We start from the raw sequence: 24,010 nt of genomic DNA on the forward strand, positions 1-24,010 counted from the left end.
CCAATCGATTTGCATGATCAGGAAGTCATTTCATTGGTGATCCCTTAGCAGATCCATGGACGATCCTTCGATCGAACCATGATCGATCCTTTAGATATCGTTCCGTCCATACTGACCAATCCATGACCGACCCTCGGATTGGTCCACACACCATTTCCAATGCCTTTTTCCTTCAGTTATCTCGGTTCTATTTGGAGTCCAAATTTGGGGATGTTACAATTTGAGGAAATGATGACATTTCAACCCCTTATTCTTCTATTTATGTTTCCATATGTAGAAAGACAAGGATAAATCGTCGATGCATATCTCCTTTAGATAACCAAATCTTGAACATTTCCTTTCATGTGCAAAAATATCCATACTTGCCAAAAGAAGAATCATTTTCTTGCTTGTGGAAATGGTGATCCATGGCAGGCTAATAATGATTAATACCTGAATCAGGTTTCAGATCTCCCATAGGGATACGATTTATGTGTATTTAAGGAAGAACATTGTTTTGCCTCATTTTCAAAAATGCTCCGGTCTGTTCTACAATGGCAATGGTAAGTCTACGTATTCATTTTTCCAAATGGTTGGTTTTGATGATAAGTATTATCAGTACGATAATCGATGGGCGCGCTCAAGCGAGAATCCTTGCATCAAACAAAGTTACAGGCTTCGATAAGCCTAAAGGAGCGGTAAAAACCATTGAGGTCATTCCTAAACTCTGCATGTTGCTATTTCACCTTATTTTTATCTTTTAAATATGTTCTCTTTGCTAAGATAATGTATGAGAACCTGTTGCAGAGTTATGAAACTGGTGAAGTGATCGATTGTGTTGACATCTTCAAGCAACCCGCTTTTGATCATCCGCTTCTCAAGAATCATACCATGCAGGTTTGTGTCCGCTCATTTTTTGACTTGTAACTTGCGCAGGTATTCTCTCCCGTGCCTCCCATAAAAAATTTGCAGTTAGCAGTAGAAATTAATGAATAAGTGCGGCGATGTCGGTATAAGTGCCTTATAGGGCCATCATAGAGCAGTTCTAGGAGGAAGCTGTTTCAATATTGCAGGATGTATAAGAACTTTGGGCTGTTCTATGTCAGAAGTACTATTATGCAACCTTAGATATATTCGCCCACCTTATTTAACAAATGCTAAAGCTGGCACGTTTACGAACAGATGAAACCAAGCTCAAATCGAAAAGCGAATGGAGCCGGATATGTGGAAGGTGCGTTTAGTCAAGCTTGGTGGAAATATGGTGAATGCCCAGAAGGAACAATTCCCATCAAAAGACCACAAAATCATACCAATCATCATGTTACACCAATGATTCCACACGTGAAGCGACTCAATTTGAGCGGGAATGACTTCAGTGCACCATATAGACATGAAGTAAGTGCAAATACATCACAATATAACTTACCGCGTTGATTTTGAGTTGCATTTTTGTTTATGCATTGATCCTTAAGTTTCACTTCCTTATGAGTTTAATGTATATTGGTCAGTATGCTGTTGCATTTATGCAAGGTGGTAACTTGATGGGAGGTCATGCACGATTTAGTGTGTGGAATCCTACAGTAATGGATTCAGAAATCAGTTTCTCTCAAATTTGGCTCGGATCAGGCCCCGATGAGAATGTGAACACTGTGGAGGCTGGATGGATGGTAAGAACTTAGAATGATCGAATCTGCAGATTTTAGCATGATTGACGTTCTAAATGTGCGTAGATTTAAAACTTTAAGTGGTTTGTGTTTTTGTTATAGGTTAATAGAAAACGGAGGAGTGATAGCACGGAGGCAGAGATTTTCATATATTGGACAGTGAGTTCTTAACTGTTCTAACCGCTTGCAATTCATCAAACTTTCGCAAACATATCAAACATTGACATGTTTTTCTTGGGTGGATTATAGAGTGATGGCTATAAGAAAACCGGTTGCTACAATCTCGAATGCGACGGATTCGTACAAACAAATAAGAAGATTGCTCTAGGTGGTTTGATTCGACCAGTTTCCACCTATGGTGGACAGCCATATGACCTAACTATAGACATTACGAAGGTAATGGAACAATCTTTGAAGTAAATATACACGGGATATTTTCGAGCCTTCTGTCTTTTAACAAAAGTATTTCAGAATGATTTTACCGGGTGGTGGTGGCTGCGCATTCTGGACATAGAAGTAGGATACTGGCCCAGGGAAATCTTCACTTATTTGAAAGGCCCTGCCGATCGAGTTATTTGGGGCGGAGAGATAGCTAGCAATAAACCAGGTGGTAGTCATACGGCAACACAAATGGGGAGCGGCCATTTCCCTTATGAAGGCTTTGGAAAGGCGTCCTATTTCCGCAATCTTAAAGTCGTCGACGACAGATTCATTGAGAGAGACCCGGAGAATCTCGGGAAGGGTGTGACAAGACCTGAATGTTATGACTTACTGCACAATGCGGACTCGCCCGATTTTGGAGTCAATTTCTATTATGGGGGCCCCGGATTTTCAACTCAGTGTGCAAATTGGTGAACATATTATAACATGCTTCATACCCTAATAAAAATGGCTCAGTCAAGTGTTTAGCAATAAGTACACCGGTGCTTTTGAAGGAAGTATTGCTAGATGGTTTGATATACTTAATGTTATTAGAGTCACTTATGACATATATTGATGATCTAGTTGAGACCGGTGTTGAGAGCAACATGACATATATCTATCCATAATCAACGTAATTCGAAGTTGAGAGCCATCTTTCAGATGACATAAAACAACCTCAGGCTGAAATGCATAGTCTATCCCTAAATGTGTCTCCATTTTCTTCTACTTGTAGAACATATCTATTAAAAAGAAATACATGCACATGTTGGTGTTGATATCTAATTTTTAACCAAAGTATTGGTAAGTTAAAAAATTTGAGATTAGGGTTTCTGATCCCGACATAACCTATTTCTCAACCAAAAAGAGTCATTTAGCATTTGAATTAGAATTAGCCTCTCATTTTCTAGATTTTTGCACTTTGATCTCAAAAAGTCAAAATGTTGACTTTTGAGTTGACTTTTGGTTTTTGAATAGAAAATCCCAAAATAGTGTCAATTTCACCTGTGCATCATCAATTTTCAAAAAATTCAAAGTTTGGCCCATTAATTGAGTTTTAGTAATTAATTACTAAAATGTTGACCGGTTCAAAAAATTTCAAAAACCCCTAAATCAACTCCTTTTTTTATCTTAATTTCACTTTGGCATCATCAATTTTACAAAAATTGATTTAGAATCAACTTTTCCCCAATTCGTGGATTTTGGTTCAAATCAGCCACAAAAATGAAATTATTTTGTTTCTAGTCATTTTCTAGGAAAGTTTCCTTTATGACATTTGATCTAAAAGTTGTTTTATATTCAATTTTCAAGTCAATATCAGAATTCCAAGCCAAAGGTAATAACCCCCAATTTTAGCCATAATTAGGGTTTCGGGTCAATTCTTCATAATTTGTGCAATTAAACCGCGAATGAGTCTAATTTCTTATATGCAACTCAATTCCAATATCAATTTTAACAAAATCACTTCCATTTGTCTTAATTTGACCAAATTAGTCAACATGCATTTGAAAAATCAAAGATGGGTTGTCTTTATTGACTCGATTCAACTTGACTCGTACTAAACTAGCATCTAATTTGATTAATTGAATTTCAATTTAGCCAATTGAACCTCAATTGTACACATTAGTCTCACTCATAATGCAATTCAAGCAAAATCAGAGAAATTGAAGTGCTGAGAGTCAATCCGGTTGAACCATTCTAACTCAACTCAAATCGGGCCGATCCGATTGAATCTAATTTGGTCTAAATCATTGAATCGATCCTTAATTCAGCCCAATTGATCAAGATGTCAAGGTTAATTAGTAAAATTGGGGCCAAGTTAAACAATTGGAGAACCTTGAGCCACCCCGGTCGAACCGGACCGACCTAAGTGAGATTGGCCAAACCCGAATGGTCCGACTGGCCCACCACACCGGATCACCAGCCACAACCAGCTCTCTCTCACTCAAGAAATTACCAAATTGCCATTTGTGGGAATTACAAAATTGCCCTTGATCAATGTCATCAAAATCCAACCGATAGGGGAATTTCTTAATAGCTAAGCGCTGAATCTTAGCCATTCATTGATCAATTAATCTTGGTCATCTATGGTGACATGTCATCAATCCATGTGATAGAATTTCAACCAATTAGAGGTTTGCTTAGCCATGATGCTTAACCTTGAAGGAATCAATTAGAGCCAAGGGATCAAATGGACGGCTAGGATTGGAAGTTAATTTGAATTTCCCTCCAATTCTCTTGCCTCTCTTCCTCTTGGGCGCACATTGGAGGGGATAACGGAGAGCTCATTCGACCATTCTGAGGAGGAGCTCACTAACTCATTCTCTCTGCAACTCCCATTCATTCTCACGCTTCTCTTTCGTGTTCTCTTCTTGGATGAACACATGGTTACTCCATTTATCTCTTTCTGCAAATTCTCTCTCTGGCGAATTTTCTCCACTAATTCTCTCTCTAGTTGGTTTCCTCCATCTAGCTGAGTCGTCCACTAATTCTTTGGTCTTACTCTCTTCAACTTCCTCCAAGAGAGAGGAATCCTGGCCGAACCAAGCTAGAAGAAAATCTGATTGAGTTTTCCGCAGTTCCAGTGGCAAAAATCAAAGAATTGGTTTAACCAAACTTCCAATCGCCTTAAATCACCGTGATATGCTCTTCTGCTCAGCGATTCCGTGGCGAGTCCTTTCTTCGTCGGTGAGAAGTATCTTCTCTTCAGCGAGTCTAGCAACTGCGTACCCTGCTGATCCGTGAGCAGCGATCACAGCTACAAGACTAAAGCTAAGTGTTCCTTTTCTTTCTTTTGGTGTTGATTCCGAATTAGCACAAGCTTTGCACTAATTTCAGTGTATTCTTTCATTCAATAACAGCTTAGTTCAGTAGCAAAATGCAAATGAAGCATACAAGAGATGGACGGTTTGGTGGTAAGTTCAATCAACGTAAATTTCATTAAACCTATTCGGCTTCAGTTGATGTTTGCTAGATTTGTATCTAGTATGCTAGGATTGGTTGTCACAAAATAGAATTCACTAGAATCAGTTGCTTGTATGCTGGAAATGCCGTTGGCTTGCTATGAGGTTGTTTAACATGTTAGAAAATCAGAGAATATCGCTGGATTCAGTGGTGGCTGTTGAGAATATGCTGAGGTGTGGTTCTTTGTTCACTTCGAGTTTGAACATTTTAATGTTGTTGGATGATCATGAATGAGATCTAATATGACTTGAAAATGCTCTGTTATTGTTGGAAATAGGTTGAAGATGGCTTAGAGTTGGTTGATTTTTTATAAAACTCAAGTTCGAAGTTGATCGCATTTTCCTCACCATTCCATTGTAAGTATATACCCAAAGCTCTTACTCTTAGGCTGCGCATGACAACGATTCTGTGCCCGGGAAATGATTCTACTGAGAAATGATTCTTTTTTATTCTGTGCCCGGAATTAATTCTGAGCATTTTAAGGCGTTTGTTAACGGCCCAAAATTCCATCCCTAGAATAGAAAAATAACATAAATGCGTTTAGTAACGCCACAAAATTTCTTTTTATTAATAATATTTTTAAATATTTTAATATTTCTTTCTTTTTTTTTTCTTTTTTCTTTTCCTCCTTGGCCATGGACTGCTCGCCGGCCATGACCGGTAAAATATTTTTTTATTAATAATATTTTTATTAAAAGTATTTTTTCTTTTTTTTGGCCATGGCCTGGTTGTCGGCCATGGCCGGTAAAATATTATTTTTATTAATAATATTTTTATTAAAATATTTTTATTAAAAATATACATTTTTATTTTTGGGCCATGGCACATTCGCAACTATAAGGTAAAATATTTTTTATTAATAATATTTTTATTAAAATATTTTTATTAAAAATATATATTTTTATTTTTTTTTTTTGGCCATGGCACTGGTCAGTGGCCATATTTGGTAAAATATTTTTTTATTAAAATATTTTTATTAAAAATATATTTTTTTTTTTTTTGGCCATGGCTCGATCGCCGACCATGGCCTATAAAATATTTTTTTATTAAAATATTTTTATTAAAAATATACATTTTTTTTTTTTTTGGCCATGGCACAGTCTGGCCATGGCCGTAAAATATTTTTTATTAACAATATTTTTATTAAAATATTTTTATTAAAAATATTTTTTTTTTTTTTGCCATGGCACAGTCACCTGGCCAGGCTTATGTAAATATTTTTTTATTAATATTTTTTTATTAAAAAAATATTTTTTTCTTTTTTTTGGCCATGGCCTGGTCGCCGGCCATGGCCGGTAAAATATTTTTTTTATTTTAATAATATTTTTTATTAAAATATTTTATTCTCGTCAGATCCGGCGAGGGTGGTCCTCGGGCCGGACATTAGAAGCTACATTAAAAATCAAGAAAATGAAGAAGAAAAAAAATTGATTCTCAAAATTGTTAAGAATCAAGAAGCTACTTTTTTATTCTTGAAAATCGATTCAGGAACAATTTTTGACAAAATTGTGCCCAGAATCAAAAAATTAAACAAACGCATTTTGTTTCCAAAGCGATTAAGAACGAAAAGAACAGAATCAAACATTTGTTTGGGAGTTGTCATGTGCCTTAGTCTTAACTTCATTAACACGAAGGATGGTCGAGAAGACCACATTGGCGCTCCATAATACCACACGACAAAACAATAACCCACAAGACGACGGATATCCATTTGCTCTCTCCCCACATTTCATACAAGACGGCAAATATTAGCGTCCAAGCTTTTGCCGCGGCCGTAGCCAAAATGGTTCTTAGGGCTAATAAGAATTACCTGTCGAGTTCTGGCCTATATCTAAGATGAATTTTTCTTTCAATACAGATATCGACACGTAAATCCACACTAAATTCATTATATTCTGAAATACGAATAATATTTAAAATTTACAAAAGGTATAACTTTACTCTGATATCATGTTAGAAAGTTCAATCCAAAAACTTAACCTGATAGATGAATGGAGACCACGTGAATATAAAAAACAGTTAAGACTCGTTTGCGGACGATGTGGGACAATGCTTTAACAAACTCGCTCAGTTATCGGACTTCGAATCGTAGGATGGATTTACGCTAAATGCTTCGAATGTTCTCAGGGGGCGAAGTCGCAATGTTCAACACCCGAACATGTTTCTATGACAGAGAAATGCCGAGAAGAAGCTTCGGCTTCGACAATGTCCCCCAATTGACCAAATTAGTTCGATGGGCAACCATTTCGATCAGTTTACCCACATCAGGAAGTGTTCAATGCCTGCTCCGCTCGAGTTAAACAATGATCCAAGGCTTCCCGTTTAGCAACCGATAGGAAGATTTGAAGTGTGACTGAAGTTTTGTATCAATACCGCCAAGATGGTTGGCCTAGTGATGTAGAGATTACCTGTCATCCACGAGATCAAGAGCTCCACTCACATCACGTGGAAAATTCCGGAAATTTCGTGCTGTGGTACCCAGCTGCAACATACCTTGTTCGGAGAGATCTTCCGGCTGCTAGCATTTTTGTGGTGGTTTCAGTGACAGGCTCGGCAATCTTGGCCTTTCGAGTCATGGATGATTTAAAACAGCTTTTATTCAAACCTAATAGTCAGTAACGAGTCAGCCCCATATAAAAATCAGCGATGACAGATATACCAATTGTTGTCTTGAGATTACGAGATGAACTCACCACAATATGAAATTTCGACAACAATACAACACCCATGTTTTGCTCTTATTGGTTTTGGCATCATATGTATGATTTAGATTTTAGGGTCTGCTACTAGGAATTGGTGGAACCGTAGACAAGTTCAAACTTAAATGTCTTTCTCATTATAATAATTTTAACTCGAGAGTGTGCATTTAATTGGTTTTTTTTTTTTGGGTAAGCATGCTTAGTTTAGAATAATTCGATTTTATAAGCATAAATACGAAAAAGTATAAGTCTGCTTCAAATGACTTGTAAAAATGTGACCCTCAACTTTTTTTTTTTGGATTAATACCACAAAAAACCCCAAACTAATATACATTTGACAAATTTATCACAAATTAATTTTTTTTTTCTTGGTAAGAAAAAAAATCACAAATTAATTTTTTATCCACAAAAAATTCTAAATTGGTACACGTATGACAAAACTACCCTTCGTTAGTTTCTATTAAATTTTACCGTTAAATTGCTAAGTTAGATAACACGTGACAGTTGAAGGATATACCAGTTTAGGATTTAACCCCTTTGTTTGTTACATATTTTTCAATTTGTGATTTTTCGTGATATTAATCTAATTTAACGAAAGGTAAATTTGTTACAAATGTACTAGTTTGAGGTTTTTAGTGATCAAAAAAATTAATTTTGAGATTTAGAAATTCGTCTAAGAAATATAAAAAATGATTATCACTGTGCCAGAAATATATTCGAAAACAAAATGATTATCACTGTGCCCTAATTTTTTTTTTTTAGGGGTGATTGATCGACGTAAAGCTCACATTTAACCTCGAAAGGTTTCGACCGAAAAAAGGAAAGAAAAGCGCGAAGGGCATTTAGGTCTTTTCCGAACCTTCACCCCCCTCAAAAACAATCCCAAAATCTTGCAAAACCCTAATCCAGAGAATTTAGCAATATCCACAGCATCTCGCTGACACGCAATGGGTCTTCTCTCCTGGTTCAGAGGCTCTCCCAAGCCTCAACCCGAGCCCAAGCCCTCCAGCGCGCCGGCCGCTCCGAACTCGTCCCCCGGAGCTCCCGGCATGAACGGCGCCGTCGAGGTCCCCCGGCCGGCCAACGTCACCGTCTTCGAGTTCGGGTCCGTGGCCGCCACCGCCGACAAGGTCACCCTCGCCGGGTACTGCCCCGTCTCCGACGACCTCGAGCCCTGCCGCTGGGAGGTCCTCCCCGCGGCCGGCTCCGACGCGCCGCAGTTCCGCGTGGTCTTCTGAGAGGGAAAGGAGGAGAAAGCGACCTGCTTTGCATAATGAGAGTGTGAATTTGTGGAGATTCTCGTTCGGTATCTGGGATTGAGGGGGGAAAAAGATGTGATTTTGCTTATATATAGACGATGACTGTTGAGGATGATGATTGAATCATATGAGCTTCCTGTTCTGTGTCTGGATTGGGTAAGATATTTGATCGCATGATGATACTCTGAGTCTCAGGACGAGAGCAATTTTCGTGAAATAAGTTTGAGTGCTGTTGAGGGACGTTGATGTCGATGAGCATGATTTGATCAAACGAAATGGCGTTGATTTGATGCTTCTTGCGCGCGCACAAATTATCAGATAACAACCTGAGATCGACACACTAAAATTATACAGCTTAAAGACAAATTGTAAATGAACTTGTCTGATATATGAAGTTTGCAGTTACCTTTCCACATTGTAGATGCAGTGTAATGTTGGTGAAGTTTTGATCTTCACGGTTCATCGGTAAACCAGAAAATGATGTAGAGATGAACAAGGTGAGTGCTAGCAAAATCGGCATTAGCTGAGACGCCTGCATGGTAATTCATTACGATTCATAATGAGAAGAAGCTCCAAGCAAGATGTCTGCATTATCAATGCTCAAGACTCACAGAAGAGAGGCTCCCATCATAAAAGCTCAGTGGCATTCAACTTGATAAGTTTTCTTCTTATATAATAAGCATGATGTTGAGGAGTCTGTCGGTCCAAACACTAAGTCCTCTGCGATGTAACAGATAATCCCTAGTTCCAACAGATTAATCCTAATGTCAAACATGTGAATGGAAGCAGCAAAATTGTGAATGATCAAGTATGACATCTGACACCCCCCCGAGAAACAACAGGAAAAGATTGCGATGACGACGGATCAGGGAAAGATTTGTACCTGTCATTAGAATCTACCAGATGGATATTGCACATTCCTCAATTTCAACAGTAATGCAAGAAGCCTACAACTTACTCTCATTTTGAGGATTGGGTGTGGTAAGCTCAGTCCCTTTGCTGGTTCACGCCTTTTGCATAACATAAATGGACAATTGCATTTCTGTTTTGTTAACGAGAATCTCACTCCAAAACTGAGGAACCACAGTTGCCTTCGTTCGCCAAATTAGTTAATGTTGCAAACTTTTTTTCGCTGCAATAGTTTCTGATCTTCGCCACTTTGCTACGTTTACACCTTGTTATTCAGCTGGTTTCTCGTTATGCTTTCACAAACCAGCTATATCTTCTCTCCATTGATTAATATCCTATATGCAAACTGTGCAACTGGCAGCATGTTAATAAGACTGATTTTGCACACCCAATGCCATTTGGGCGTGTACCAACAAGAACTCCGTTAACTGATGCGGTTCAGAATAGACAGATAGTGAGTTATTAATCTATAAAACAGTCTCGCTCATCAAGATTTCCAAGCAGGAGAGATAGTATTTCATCGGCTTCCAAAGATATTTTACTCCCTGATAGGAACAAATGAACTCTCCCTTTCAGTGGTATCCAACTGCATCCAGGAGTTTTCCGTACGCCCTTCTGACCCATCTCCTTCCTCAGAATTTTCTCATGGAGGTACCGTCCATTCGCTGCACATACGTTACACAACACCACATGGGCTGGTGCATTTAAAGGATCCAGTTCAAGGAGCTTCTTGGCAGCACGGGCAGCAATCTTGGAATTTTTCTTTAATCCACATACACCAAGCAGAGCTCCCCAAACAGCAGAATTTGGTTCGAAAGGTAGCCGCAGCACAAAGTCTTCAGCTTCGTCTAGTTTCCCTGCACGGCCCAAGAGATCAATCATGCAGATATAGTGCTCCAGGCCTGGAGGAATTGCATAGACATCCCTCATGGAATTGAACTCCTCCCATCCTCGGTCAACTAGCCCTCCATGACTACATGCCGACAAAATTCCCAAGAAGGTTGTAGAATTTGGGTGGCTTCCACATTTTAGCATGGACTCAAAAACCTGCAGAGCCTCATTCACCAACCCATGGTTTGAGTAACCCATGATCATGGAATTCCATGAAATAATATCCCGATCTATCATGCTCATGAAAATACCATGTGCCTCATCTATCTCCCCGCACTTCGCATACATAGAGATCAGTGAGTTTTGAACGGTCAAGTCAAGCTCAAAATTAGATTTCAGCAAGAGGGAATGATACTGCTTTCCCTGGTCAAGATTTGCCACTGCACCAGCTGCTCCAATAAGAGTTGCGTATGTAAGATTAAGAGGATGAAACCCCTGAGTCCGCATTTGAGAGAACAAGTCAATAGCCTCGGCGATCAACTCGTTATGGACATAACCTGATATTATTGCTGTCCATGCCACAGCATCCCTATCAGGCATGACGTCGAAGAGTTCACGTGCTTTGGAAACTTGTCCAACACTCAAATAACCATCGATCATGGATGTCCACGAGATCCTATCACACATGGGTGCCGTGACAAAGAAATTTTTAGCTTTTTCCAACTGTCCACTCCGAATATAACCACTAATCATCAAATTACACAACTGGGCAGAGCAGCTCTTTATGTTTCTGACAAAAATGTGATGAGCAAAGTCCATTACTCCGAACAGAGTGTACATGTGTATCAAACTTTGGCTCAGCCTCCCATCATCATCATCATCAGACTCCATTCCTCTGATTATCAAGTTTGCATGCAGCTGCTTGCCAAGGCAACTAAATCCAACTCCAGCACAGGCATATGCGAGTGAGATGAAAGTTTCCTTGTTCGGTTCGAGATTGAAATTCTTCTTTGTTTCAAGAAAAATAGACAGAGCCTCTCTGTAGAAGCCATTCCAGGCATACCCTCCAATCATGGCAGTCCAAGAAACAACATTCTGCTCGGGAATTTTCTCGAACAAAGCATAACCTTCTTCTACATTTCCAATTCTACAATAACCAGTTACCATAATGGTCCAAGTAACAACATTCCTTTCCTCCATTTGTTCAAACAAGACCCTAGCTTCTTCCATCCTGAAATTCTCAGTGTACCCCGAAATCATAGCATTCCAAGAAATTACATCCCTTACAGGCATTGTGTCAAAAAGCCACTTCGCTTCGTCCAAATCGCCATTCCTAATCAAACCAACAACCATGGCGTTCCAAGAGACAACATTCCTCTCCGGCATATCACTGAACAACCTCTTCGCCTCGTCAATCCTCCCCGCATTTGCATACCCACAAAGCATTGAAGTCCATGACACGACATTCCTCTCTGGCATTCGCTCAAAAAAGCAACAAGCCTCACTAATTCTCCCACTTTGAACGAGCCCAGACAACATCGCATTATAGGTGACTTGGTTTTTCTGCGGCATGATATCAAAGAGAGATTTAGCTTCATCAATGAAACCAAATCTAGAAAATCTCGATAGCAGCGAAGTCCAGTGCCCGACTCGGCCATGAGGTCCTCTGTCGGGCATTCTCTCGAGCATGTTCCGTGCATCTGGAAGCTGACCCTTGCGGAGATAATACAGTGTCCATCGAAAGGTCGAACCCATCACGTTTTCCAGAAAAGAGCGAGAACAGTATCTCGGAATCATTGGAAGAGTGCTTGGTGTGACAGAGTGCGGAGCTTTGTCAACTGGGTGTTGAAAAGGGAAAGAATGAGAAGACGATGCAGGCCTTTGAATCTTCCATCGATTTTACAGGCAAAACGACTGTTGAGGTTATATGACCGCGAGGCGGGCATCAACTGTATTTCAAGTTGGTTTCTTAACACATTCTCATTTTAAGGAAAGAAGAAGAAGAAGAGAAACCTAAACTAAACTAGATACTACCAAAGCAGCAGGATGGTCAAAGGAAGATTTTTTGTCAGAAAAGGTGCTTCATTTACTTGGGATTTCGTCAAGCGATCTAAAGTAGGCGCATATATCTTGATTTTGTCAGGGTTAATTCCAAAAAAAAAGCGTCAATTTTAAGTGAGGACAATTTTACCTCAAATTTTTTTTTATTCTATAAAAAGATCAATTTTAGGTCGACGGATAATTATGACCCGAACTTTTTTTTGTTCGTAAAAAGCACCAACTTTAAGTCAGAGGACATTTGGCCCGAACTTTTTTTTGTCGTAAAAAGTACCAACTTTCACTTAAATCCCAAATCTAGCCCTTATTAACTTAAAACCATTGATTTTCCAACTTGACTATTCCACCTTAACAATAAATCCACATGACTTGTTGACTGGATTTAAAGCATTATTCATTGTCTTATTCTCTAAACCAGAGCTTGAAGAATAACGGTGAAACTGTTCGTCTCCTTCACTTCACCCGCAAGTCAAAAATATTTCCGATTGAATCTTTCTCGGCCAAACTTCGTCGCTTTTGTCATAATCTCAACCAGACCACCGCCCGTCGACAGACGCCATGAAAGAGATTCGCCTGGGCTCACCACCATAACTTTTTTTCTCAAACAAGGGTAACTTCGTGACGTAAAATCAATGGGGGCCAAATTTGAGATTTAAATGAAAGTTTGTGCTTTTTTACGAGACAAAAAAGTTCGGGCGAATTGTCCCTCGACCTAAAGTTGGTGCTTTTTATGGGACAAAAAAAGTTCAGGCCAGAATTGTCCCTCGACCTAAAGTTGATGTTTTTTTATGGAACAAAAAAAAGTTCGGGCCAGAATTGTCTCTCGACTTAAAATTTGTGCTTTTTTTTTAAAATTAACCCGATTTTGTCAACTTTTGATGGCATCAAATCGCTATCGACTCAAACTACTGCAATGGGTGTTTGCGGTGGATATTGTTGTTTCCTTGGTGCTTCTCTTCCACCGTCCATGAGTGTGGTTTTATTATGGGATAATGAAACAAACAGTTCATAAATTTTGATTTAATATATAATATAGTCCTTAAACTTTTAATTTATTCAATACAGTCCCTGAATTTTAGCTTAATGTATAATGTGATCCTTAAACTTTTAATTTATTCAATATGGTCCATGAACTTTTGGTGCATGTTCAATGTAGTTCATGAACTATATGAAAATGTTCAATCTAGTTCCTGAACTTGAATTAATGGAACGACAACATTGATCATTTTCATATAATTCAAGGGATAAATTGAACATGTGTCAAAAATTCGATGACCATATTAAACAAATTAAAAGTTCAGAGACCACATTGCACATTGAGTTAAAGTTCAAAGACGACATTGAACAAATTAAAAATTCATGAACCATATTGTACATTGGGCTAAACTTCAGAAACTGTTTGTGTCATTTTCCCATTCGTTGTTGGCATTTTTCTTGGGCAATTGCAATTGTTATCGTTTTGTTGCGGACCGACGCCACCCCGCCTCCCTATCGATTGCCCGGTAGCTAGATCTATTTATATGTTCATTGTGTATGGTGAGAACATATTTCTCAAAGAAACAATCCATGACTCAATCTATCTGGTCGATATTGACCCATGATAAAATTTTAAAAGAGACTCCTACGATAGTTAAAAACGGATTATAAAGAGTTATCTTTCAGTTCACTTTTCTATTAGCAGTGACCCTTCAAGTTGAATTTTTCTTAGCTGCACCTGTGTCAACTGTCAACTTATATGGAGCGCACCAAGTTCTTCTCTGCAGTTACACTCCTGCAAATGGAGAAACACAGAGTATTTCTTGTTTTTCTTTCCAAATTCATGAACATCATCAGTGTCTGTACAACAAGAGGTTAATAAGTCATCGTGCAACAAAGCACTCATCGGACAAAGCAAAATAATCACTCACTCAAAACAATAACGATTTCTGTGTCAACACAGACAAATAATTTATCCGAGGTACCGAGATGCACCGTCATGCGAGATGCAAATGGTTTAAGGGGGCTCTTTGTAGCTGCTACCGTGGCGTCGTATCTCACAGTATCCTATATTCATCATCATTGCTCGTCCGGATGTAGCACATGATAGATAGCACAATCACGAAGAATGACGACAGCTCCATAGCCAGAGCTCCCCAGCCAATGACGCCAGCATGCTTCAAGATCGCAGGTATGGCAATGCTTCCGACTGCTGAAGCTCCAGTTAGGAACTTGGTTGCATTCACCCATCTAATTTATCGGTCACCAAAGAACAAAAAAGGAATTGTCATTCTCATGCATTTGCCAAAACAAGTGGAAACGAATAAAAAAAAAGGATAAGGACTCCTCGTTCAAGGAAATTGGACTAACCCGCTATCAGATTCAGAAAATAGAGCAGAGCTATCAGAGCCAGCGAAGAAGAGCAGTGGCATAGGCAGGAGCACATACATGATTACTGCAAGGATGAGGATTTTGTAAGTCATGCACGTACTCAAGCAACTTGAACTGCAGCATATGTAAAATGAGTTTTCATATGACTGAAGTTCTAATTGCAAAAGGAATAGGAAGTCATACAACATTCCTCTCTCTGAGTCAAAAAATCTTTATAGGATCTAAAAGTACAATTTGATAAGCAAACAAAATGACCAATAAATTAGCAAAGCTACATAACCATGCAGGGCATATTGTCACTAGATACGCTAGTCGATGAGAAGTTCAACATAGAGACATACACTCTAAACAGTATCTCACTGACAGAATGGTAATTCAATTTGAAAATTCTCGATTTCTGAAACAAATTAATCCAGGAATCGAAATATAAGGTTTATCACAGGTGCTATCGACTAGAAAGTCTGGATCAGGTTGATCCCCTACGGTACAAAAGAAGTGGTGTCAGTTAGGGTAACTTCTTGCAGTTCTGTCTGTCTCTGGAAATGTTAGCATGACAATGGATCATAAGATGAAGCATTCCGGATTAAGATAAGTAGTTAGGACACAATCTTACTGATAATTGATTTGATCTCATACGACTATGACCATTCTTAATTTTTTAAAAAGCTAAGATGCTGTACAATAAAAGAAGAACGGAGAATCCAAATTCCTTATGGGCGGATGCACATAAAGGTTATGACATCCACTACTCCAAGATACAGTTACTTACAGCTTAGCATCGGCCACCAGTTATCGTACAAAGCACATGCCTGCAGCACATCATATAGAATGTCAGAGGACACACGGTACTTCGCCAGGGAATCTTTTTGATTATTTACACAAACAAAGTTCTGGTACAATCACTGATACTAACCAAAATTTGCAACACAATTCCACCAGAGACCAAAATTGCCAAGAAAGCAAGTTTCCCTGAATGCAAGCAGGCACGCATATACCCTGGTAAGTCTGCCATTAAGCAAATCCAGTTCCGGTCACCTCATAAGGGATCAAGACTGAAATGAAGACAATTTCAAGAGGAACATGTTAGAGAGCCATTCCATATACAGGAGGAATATCAAAATGCAGCAGAAAAAGGCAAAAACAAGAATGCAAAGTATGCATGCCTGCCTATACTTTTAGAAACCCAACATTTTCATCCTCCAGAATATAACAACACCTCTCACCAAGTGATTCAGCAACCTCAATCTTCAATGAAGTATCACAAGAAAGCAATTACTGAATAGTAGCCGAACTAAACAGTGTCTAGTTATGATGTACGAATCACGAGAAAATGTAGGCACGACCATTTTAGCATGGGAAAAACATTCAATCCAATGACTCAAAATAACTGCATCGTGATAGCAATCAATTCATCTGTCATTCAAGAACTCGGACCATCAGGTAGAGGCACAATGTAAGCACTGGAGAAATTTTTAAGTTCAAGTCTTAAAATTTGGCTTATGAAGTTCCCAACTGTAAGTCAGTTACCAAAAAAAAAGAAGAAAGAATCACAACTTTAAGCCTGGTTTCATGAATCAATGAATCATATAAATACTGGTTACCTTCTGCTTCATACTTATCAATCTCACTAACCATGAGCCAACTATCTACAATTAGATCATGCAATCAGTAACTCTAAACCATCAAAAAGATCGAATCCCCAACTGGGTCTCATTCCGAAAGCAACGAAACCACTCGAATTCCAAGATTCCGATCGAATCCGACTCCTCACGGCAAACGTCGACCCTCTCCGACATTCTTTTTTCCAGGTGCATCCATACAACGACATGGCATCTCCCAAAAAGGGCCGCAAAACAACATAGTTAAATAAGGTTTGCTCACAACGAGCGAACCCCGACATAATTCCAAACCCAAATCGGTCGGATCAAGCTGCGAAAAAGGATGCGGAAACCCACCTGGCAAAAGGGTGGAAAGGGTCGGAACTGCAAAGAAGATTCAAGAAAAGGTGAAGAAGCTTGGATTACGCCTTGCCCATCTGGAATCTACTGTGCAATTTGCGGGTTCTTTAAGGAACCAGCTGCGGGAGAGAAACGGACAGTTAGCCGACAGCCGAGGAAATTGCCACCCGTAGTTTTCGTTGTATTTTTGGCGTATCTGATTGAATTGAATGTTTATCTAATGCATATTGCTCAGCACATTTTGAGTTTTAAAAATAAAAAATGAATCCTCATTTCAAAAATAGTTTGCAGAGACTATATACAATAAATTTAGGTGGTATTTAGTCCTTTCTTATTATAAATAGATAAATAGCTTATGTGTGTTTAAAAGCTGAATTACTTTAATTTGAGATATAGTGTTTACATCGATCCGAACAAAATTGATTATTATATAAATGAAAACTAAATCATCTTTTAATGTAAATTTCAAAATTATCCGTAACATAACTCTATCTTTTTTATGGCTTCTCGTATAACTCTATCTCTTAAAACTGAGAACTTGTTCATTCAATTTTACAATGATATTTTCATGTGATATAAAACGGTGGTCGCTTAAAAAAAGTGAGTTAATATATATAATAATTTCTATTTTAATAATTGAAAGAAATTTTACTATATATATTATTATCTAAAACATGAATGCCACCAACTTTGTAGCATTAAGTAAATGCAACTAAAAGGTAAAATCTCAATTAAAATTTATTGGGTTCTTATTATATATTTTTCTAATTACTAAACAAACGAGTTGAAATTATTGTTCCAATCCTTTTCATCCCATATACTCATTTAGTATTGCCCAAACCCTTATACTCATTTGTACCTAACACGAATCATAATACTTCATTTATTTTTTCGGCATGCTTAATTCAAATTCTATAATGCTGTTGAAGCTTGTAATTACTATTGTAACAAATTTATCCAAACAAGCCCCAAAAAAAAAAAGAATTGAAGATTTCATAATTTTTACTCCTTTAGTTTGAGTATTGACTAGGTCCCTAAGCTCATCATTTGAGAGACAAAAATGAAGAAAAAAAAGTACTTCACCTAATGTTCTCCTTGAAAATAAAACAGCTCATTCGAAAAGAAACCACTAGCCTTAAATCATTTCTAGTATTTAATTTTGATTTCTTGCTTTGAAAATGAACATCTAGTATATTTATTTATTCATTTATTTATTTAATTTAATAATTTCTTGACCCACCAAACAGCCGAAATAAGAACAAAATGCATTTCCGAGCTTCAAACGTTTGGACGCAGAAAAGAAAAAATGTCGTCCACGCCAAAGAGGCGCCTAAAACCCAAAATCTCTTCTCCTTCTCCTTCTCCTTCTTCCTCTTCGTCCCGGAGATCGCCGATCGCGCTGGAGCCGCCGCAATTCCTGTTCCCGTCGAAGCAGGAATTGCTGAGGGTCGTGGCTGTGCTCGTCATCGCTTCTTCCGTCGCCGTCGCCTGCCACCTCCTCGCCAGCTTCCTCCTCCGCCCCCAAGCGAGGCCCTTCTGCGGCAGCGATGTCGACCCCCTCGATGCATTCGCAGGTTCCTCCCTTCTTTTCAACGTTGATGGGTTTCTCTTCGGTGCCTGGTTCGTGGGTTCCGTTTGTTTTTTGCGCTTGCGTTCGAGTTCGCTTTTATGTAATGTAATTTCTTTGTAGCAAGCTCAAGGTAGAATCTTTAGCTAGATCAGGTAGCTGCAATTACATGGGTAACTGTTGATCATCTAACTGTTGGCCCACTTGGTGTCTGTGTTCCATTCCATACCGGAAAACTGAAGGGGTTTTTCTTTGGTACATCGTACCGACATGCTGTGCATCGGCATTTTGATGTGTTCTTTTCTTGAAGGTGTTTCGGTGTTTCATTTTACAAAGACCAAATGATTTTTATCGAGGCTCTTTCTGGCGGATCTTCCAGTGCGGGGCTAGAAATTATCATGTAATGCTTACTTCGGCAGTATTGTCATATTAACTCTCATGACTGCAGATGATTGTGATCCTTGTCCGAGTCACGGAGAATGCCATCAGGGCGAACTTGATTGTGCTCATGGATACAGAAAGCTTGGGAGGTCATGTGTGGAAGATGGAGATATAAATGAAACAGCCAGGAAACTTGTACGTTATCAGAGTCATTGATTCTGCTGTACTTATAGTGTCATTTTGGTTGGATATAATATCTTGATGTGAATCGTGTAACTTATCTTCTTGATTTCAGTCAGAATGGGTTGAAAATCATCTTTGTGAAGCGAATGCTCAGCTTCTATGCTATGGGACTGGGACAGCTTGGGTATGTTCTTGCTGCTCATCTCTTCCTCTGTCTCTTTGGGACAATGTCATCCTCATTTTAAGTCTCTTTGCTTTTAAATAATGCTCCACACTACTTTTCTGCTTAAACAACTAAGTATTGTCAGGTTCCAGCTGAAGAGATATGGAAGGATTTGGACGGACACCAACTGATGAAGAACTTTGGCTGGGACACTGCTATTTTCATTTATACAAAACAGAAGGCGGTAGAAGCTGCTGGAAAAATAATGGAGAGCAGGACAGATTTCTCTGGGTATGTTGTTTACATTTATTGAAAAGTCAGATGAAGTATGTATAATGAGGATCCTGCACTTATGTGTTTCGGTACTTATGCGCAGAATGAAAGAGCTGAAGTGTCCAGACTCCGTAGCGGAACTTTTCAAGCCATACACCTGCCGAATCCGTCTATGGATCTTCAAGCATGTGTTATTGGTTGTGCCAGTTTCTTTGCTGGTATTCTATTCTTGGGCAGTTCTCACTGTTTATGTTTTACCATCTATACTACCAAAGCTTGTTGACTGTATTAAGGTATACAGCTCGTGGCTTCTGCAATGCTAATCTGGAAAGTCCGTCGCAGATGGCATTTGTCAACTAGAGTGGAAGAGCTTTACCATCAGGTAGTCAAGGGATATATCTGGCTGATTATAAAAAAGTACTTGGTTCATTGGAGATAACTAAAATTAAAGATGAGACATAAGTGTGATTTGGTTCATTGGAGTCAACGCATGCTTTGTACTCATTACAGTTGTCTCTGCTATATTAGTACTCCTGTCCAGTTGTCCTTATGGAGAACATGCTTAAATCTGGAAAAATTCACTAGTTATCGTGTCCCATCTTTTAATCTGCAATTTGTTGCCCCATAAGATGTATTTTTCAGGCACTTCACTTAAATGAGGACTTCAATTGCCTGTTTTTGAAATGATTAGGGCCTTGAGCTTATATTTTTTCTTCCATAATGAACATTAAGAGAGATGATTCTGTAGAATGATTTCCAACCTCCTAAACAATCGAGACATTAGCTAGCCAACAATAAGACACCTCGAGAGATTTAGATCTCCCTGTTCTTCTGGCTGTGGCATGATTATTCTGCTTGGAAGGGTAATTAAAAGTAATATGGTTAATGTGGAATCAAAGTCAAAGAATTTTGACTTATTATCGCCCATAATTCAAGTGCTGATATTCCTGCAAAGAAAATTTTTTAGATGGGGCATGATATCTGATCACATAGTGTGACAAGAATTGTCTATGCTGTCAACGGAATAACTGTACATGGAACCCTATAACATTGGTCTGGTGGCCAAGCTTCATGGGCTATTTTTGCTATTTAATGATCTCATACTGTTCTTTCATTTTACTTGCAACTTCATGTCAGACCATTGATTGCAATCTTACCGATAGGTTTGTGACATACTCGAGGAGAATGCCTTGACATCAAAGAAGGGTAACAGCGAAACTGAACAATGGGTAGTTGCTGCTAGGCTACGAGATCACCTTCTCTTACCAAAAGAAAGGAAAGATCGTGTTCTGTGGAAGAAGGTTCGTACACCCACAGTTCTGGATACAGATAAACATTTTAATGACAAATTTTCCTGTGTGCTCTGGCATTTTACGATAGCGTGTTTTTTCTATTCTTCTTGTTCATTTTCCAATAAAAAAATGAGAAAGAGTTGCTGTCTGTATTAATATCCATTTGAGTGGCAGGTTGAGGAGTTGGTCCAGGAAGATTCTCGCATAGATAGATACCCAAAGCTGGTTAAGGGTGAATCAAAAGTGGTCTGGGAGTGGCAAGGTATTGGAATTTGCACAAGCTTAATTCATGTAACTCGTAACATAATTCCACAAGTTGGATCTCCTGAAGAGGGTCACAGCAGAATGGTCGTTTGTCGTGGTTAGATATACTATTGAAATATTGAAAGCACTGTCATAAATGCTTTAGCTCATTTCTCTACCAGAAACGCAGTGCAGAGAAAGTTCCACGCCATTGTATTTGCAAATGCTTTGACAGTTTTTTTCTCTGGTTCTGTACTTTTCTAGGTTCTGTAGTTTCTGCATTTCTGTGCCTCACAAGAAAAGTCAACATGATATCAACCAGCGTTGTTTGTCATTTGTTCCACGGTTTATGTGTAGTTGAAGTGTCCATTGAATATTATGGAAATTTCTGCCTACTAACTTGAATTGCGTGTTTAGACAAAATGAACTTTTCCTAGATAGAAAAACTCATCTGATCCTTTATTTCAATGTTAATGTGACAGATAAAACAAAGACAAGAAAGTCAATAACTATGCAATCATGTGATAACAGCAGTGAGATGTAAAATATGTTTCAGCTTTTTCTGGGTATTAGATTATGGTCTCATTTACAAGAAAGCAAAGAAGGAGAAGGAAAGGGGTTGAAAGGAGGAGATGAACATATAACTCTATTGTGAGATAGCTACAAGGCAATCTTTCATCAATTAAATGTAGAACTTGATGTTTTTGAAGCAGAATTGCCTTTCTTAATGCTTGTGAATATATCAGCAAAATATGTTGAGGGTAATCATTATGTACAAGGACAATGAAGCATCAAATTTACTTGGACATGTATGACCGCTGAATGGACAATTACAAATGCATATCTCATTTGCGGCAGAACAAGAGTTCATTTGCTCTACTGATAAGAATAGGAAGAGGAGTTCATGTGAGGTATATCATAGGGCTTGATGAACTATCTGTACTATGCACGCCACACATAACCATTGTAGTCTGTAGTATATGCAAAATGTTAAAGGATCTCATTTTAATTTGACATGTTGAGTTGGTATGGACAAGATTTTTCGTACTGGATAGTGCTAATCTAAAGAAGTCCCCCTTCCTCTGATTTATTCCTAACTCAATTCTCTTGTTTTCATTAGTTGAAGGCTCTCTGAGCTCCTCAAGATCAAAAAAGAAGGGAGAACAAGGAAAACTTAGGTTTAGTCACGGAAGGCATTCAAATTTTGATCAACCGTCCCATGAATCAAGGAGAGGTGAGCTGTTAGACTGTGGATATATGCTTTCCACTTCTCTTTAAATCTGATGATTGCACTTCTGCTTCAGAATCATTTATCGCATGGACATGCATCTGCTTTACAATTAGAACCTACTTATACATTGATAGATCAGTATGTACTCATAAAGAATGGTATTGGAGAGGTCAAGGCATTCTGCAGTGTCATGTAAGCATATTGGAAGTCAAGGATGATGACTTGACATAAAGCCCACTTGAGGACATCTCACTTAGTATAGGTCTCTTTTCTGTTGTGCAAATAGAACCAAAGAAAGATCTAGTTAAGATGGCCTGGACTGTTACGCCTTCTCTGAACCTAACAGCTAAGATCAGGCTGCTATGCGTCACACAGAGATGGCTAGATTATTTAAAGTTTTAGATGGGTCATTATAGCGTGTAACTAGTTTACTATAGGAACGCCGATTATGTCTTATGATGCTTAAATTGGCGAACGTCTAACTCTGTTATGCTATATTTGTAAATGGTATGATGGATATAATAACTCTTTGAACAGATCTTCAAGCCAGCCCGCATTTTATCGATGAACACAAGGCAATCCATTCATAATGAAAAACCGCCCTTAATCATGTGGATCTGGCCAAATATTCTCAAGATGATAAGGTGAATTAACTTCCATGGAATTGTGTATGATCTTTTTGAAGTTCTCAGCTTGGATCAAACTCAACACACGGTACATAGTGTTTCCAAGACCAAAGAGCTGGCGGCTGTGTTTTTTTTTTGGTAAGGAAAGAGCTGGCGGCTGTTTGTGCTTTGGGAACACGAGTTTTCTTCTTCTTGATAGAGCGATGCTATTTAACTATTTCCCTTGAAGTTTTCTTAAGAACTAGAAAATACAAATGCAACTCCTTGACAGGCCTTTATTCTTCACTGTCTTTTGAGTGTAAAAGTATTCCGGCTAGTGAATCGATGGTGGTTTGTATAATTGTAGAGAAAAATGTTGCTGTTTTATTTTTCACTGTTGCTTTTGGACCCTCTCATGTACCAGCACAAAGGAAATGAAGGCATCATAACATATTGACCTAAAGTTTCTTGCGCATCTGCTGTTGGTCCAATGGCCCTTCTGTTTTCCTGCAATGGCCGACAGAGGCAGAGGCCACCAAACATTATCAAGATACAGCAGTTAGTCTCAACTATCTGTGGCTCACTTTTTTGTATGTTTGGTATGATAAAATGGAATAATGTCAGAATGCAGTGGATCGTGTAATGAAATGGAATCGAGAATAAAACAAAATTTGGATTCCTACTTGTACAAAATTGGCTACCAAGAAAGCAAGAGACAGAGCATTGATTTCCTTGTCTTTGATTAAGACTTTGGACTGTTGTTGGTGTGGCAAGAGAATTCCAATCAGAAAATATTTCTCCTTGAAATAAATTACGAGAGATAGAACCATATATGATACATTGCACTCGGAATAATTGCAAGTGAACTAAATGCTTGTGAGTGGAATGAAATGCAGTGTTTTAAGAATGGAATACTCCTCTTTGTGGTTTGGACTTGGGGGGTCTGTTGAAATGATTTGTACTT

General features: G+C 38.6%; 5 protein-coding genes across 5 annotated transcripts; 3 read left to right on the top strand and 2 right to left on the bottom strand.

The window, feature by feature from the left end:
• Window positions 1-542: 542 nt before the first annotated feature.
• Window positions 543-2,641, top strand: LOC115663166 (uncharacterized). Its single transcript, XM_056304660.1, has 7 exons — window positions 543-692; window positions 787-876; window positions 1,162-1,374; window positions 1,488-1,646; window positions 1,746-1,802; window positions 1,893-2,039; window positions 2,115-2,641. Exons 1-7 carry the CDS (start codon window positions 582-584, stop codon window positions 2,496-2,498), a joined length of 1,161 nt encoding a protein of 386 aa, XP_056160635.1. The 5' UTR covers window positions 543-581; the 3' UTR covers window positions 2,499-2,641.
• Window positions 2,642-8,640: 5,999 nt separating this feature from the next.
• Window positions 8,641-9,133, top strand: LOC115667667 (uncharacterized). Its single transcript, XM_030589225.2, has one exon. It carries the CDS (start codon window positions 8,674-8,676, stop codon window positions 8,962-8,964), a length of 291 nt encoding a protein of 96 aa, XP_030445085.1. The 5' UTR covers window positions 8,641-8,673; the 3' UTR covers window positions 8,965-9,133.
• On the bottom strand, window positions 9,065-12,850 carry LOC115663164 (pentatricopeptide repeat-containing protein At1g32415, mitochondrial). The gene is made up of 3 exons (XM_056304677.1): window positions 9,869-12,850; window positions 9,392-9,517; window positions 9,065-9,311 (listed from the first exon to the last, which is right to left on the bottom strand). The coding sequence occupies exon 1, from the start codon at window positions 12,520-12,522 to the stop codon at window positions 10,357-10,359; it is 2,166 nt and encodes a 721-aa protein (XP_056160652.1). The 5' UTR covers window positions 12,523-12,850; the 3' UTR covers window positions 9,065-9,311; window positions 9,392-9,517; window positions 9,869-10,356.
• A 1,711-nt stretch (window positions 12,851-14,561) lies between these two features.
• LOC115685474 (vacuolar protein sorting-associated protein 55 homolog) lies at window positions 14,562-17,305 on the bottom strand. Its single transcript, XM_030610558.2, has 5 exons — window positions 17,106-17,305; window positions 16,064-16,202; window positions 15,920-15,959; window positions 15,130-15,214; window positions 14,562-15,009 (listed from the first exon to the last, which is right to left on the bottom strand). Exons 2-5 carry the CDS (start codon window positions 16,160-16,162, stop codon window positions 14,817-14,819), a joined length of 417 nt encoding a protein of 138 aa, XP_030466418.1. The 5' UTR covers window positions 16,163-16,202; window positions 17,106-17,305; the 3' UTR covers window positions 14,562-14,816.
• Window positions 17,306-18,378: 1,073 nt separating this feature from the next.
• Window positions 18,379-23,067, top strand: LOC115685454 (uncharacterized). Its single transcript, XM_030610537.2, has 10 exons — window positions 18,379-18,682; window positions 19,124-19,251; window positions 19,352-19,423; window positions 19,548-19,693; window positions 19,779-19,893; window positions 19,977-20,057; window positions 20,839-20,976; window positions 21,142-21,229; window positions 22,331-22,444; window positions 22,979-23,067. Exons 1-10 carry the CDS (start codon window positions 18,415-18,417, stop codon window positions 23,029-23,031), a joined length of 1,203 nt encoding a protein of 400 aa, XP_030466397.2. The 5' UTR covers window positions 18,379-18,414; the 3' UTR covers window positions 23,032-23,067.
• The last annotated feature ends 943 nt before the right edge of the window (window positions 23,068-24,010 follow it).

This window comes from Syzygium oleosum, unplaced genomic scaffold, assembly GCF_021117445.2.
Source record: "Syzygium oleosum isolate NSW1041296 unplaced genomic scaffold, Sole_v2.1 Sole_v2.32, whole genome shotgun sequence".
Lineage (NCBI taxonomy): Eukaryota > Viridiplantae > Streptophyta > Magnoliopsida > Myrtales > Myrtaceae > Syzygium > Syzygium oleosum.

Bases quoted from the DNA above. Each gene is read 5' to 3' on its own strand.
- LOC115685454 (XM_030610537.2), top strand. From the start codon at position 18,415: ATGTCGTCCACGCCAAAGAGGCGCCTAAAACCCAAAATCTCTTCTCCT. The intron at 19,894-19,976 runs GTATTCTATTCT...TAAGGTATACAG, and splicing joins TTGTGCCAGTTTCTTTGCTG to CTCGTGGCTTCTGCAATGCT. The intron at 21,230-22,330 runs GTATTGGAATTT...TGTTTTCATTAG, and splicing joins AGTGGTCTGGGAGTGGCAAG to TTGAAGGCTCTCTGAGCTCC.
- LOC115663164 (XM_056304677.1), bottom strand. From the start codon at position 12,522: ATGATTCCGAGATACTGTTCTCGCTCTTTTCTGGAAAACGTGATGGGT.
- LOC115663166 (XM_056304660.1), top strand. From the start codon at position 582: ATGATAAGTATTATCAGTACGATAATCGATGGGCGCGCTCAAGCGAGA. The intron at 693-786 runs GTCATTCCTAAA...AACCTGTTGCAG, and splicing joins GAGCGGTAAAAACCATTGAG to AGTTATGAAACTGGTGAAGT. The intron at 1,375-1,487 runs GTAAGTGCAAAT...TATATTGGTCAG, and splicing joins GTGCACCATATAGACATGAA to TATGCTGTTGCATTTATGCA.
- LOC115667667 (XM_030589225.2), top strand. From the start codon at position 8,674: ATGGGTCTTCTCTCCTGGTTCAGAGGCTCTCCCAAGCCTCAACCCGAG.
- LOC115685474 (XM_030610558.2), bottom strand. From the start codon at position 16,162: ATGGCAGACTTACCAGGGTATATGCGTGCCTGCTTGCATTCAGGGAAA. The intron at 15,215-15,919 runs GTAAGTAACTGT...TCATCCTTGCAG, and splicing joins CTGGTGGCCGATGCTAAGCT to TAATCATGTATGTGCTCCTG. The intron at 15,010-15,129 runs GTTAGTCCAATT...CCGATAAATTAG, and splicing joins TTTTCTGAATCTGATAGCGG to ATGGGTGAATGCAACCAAGT.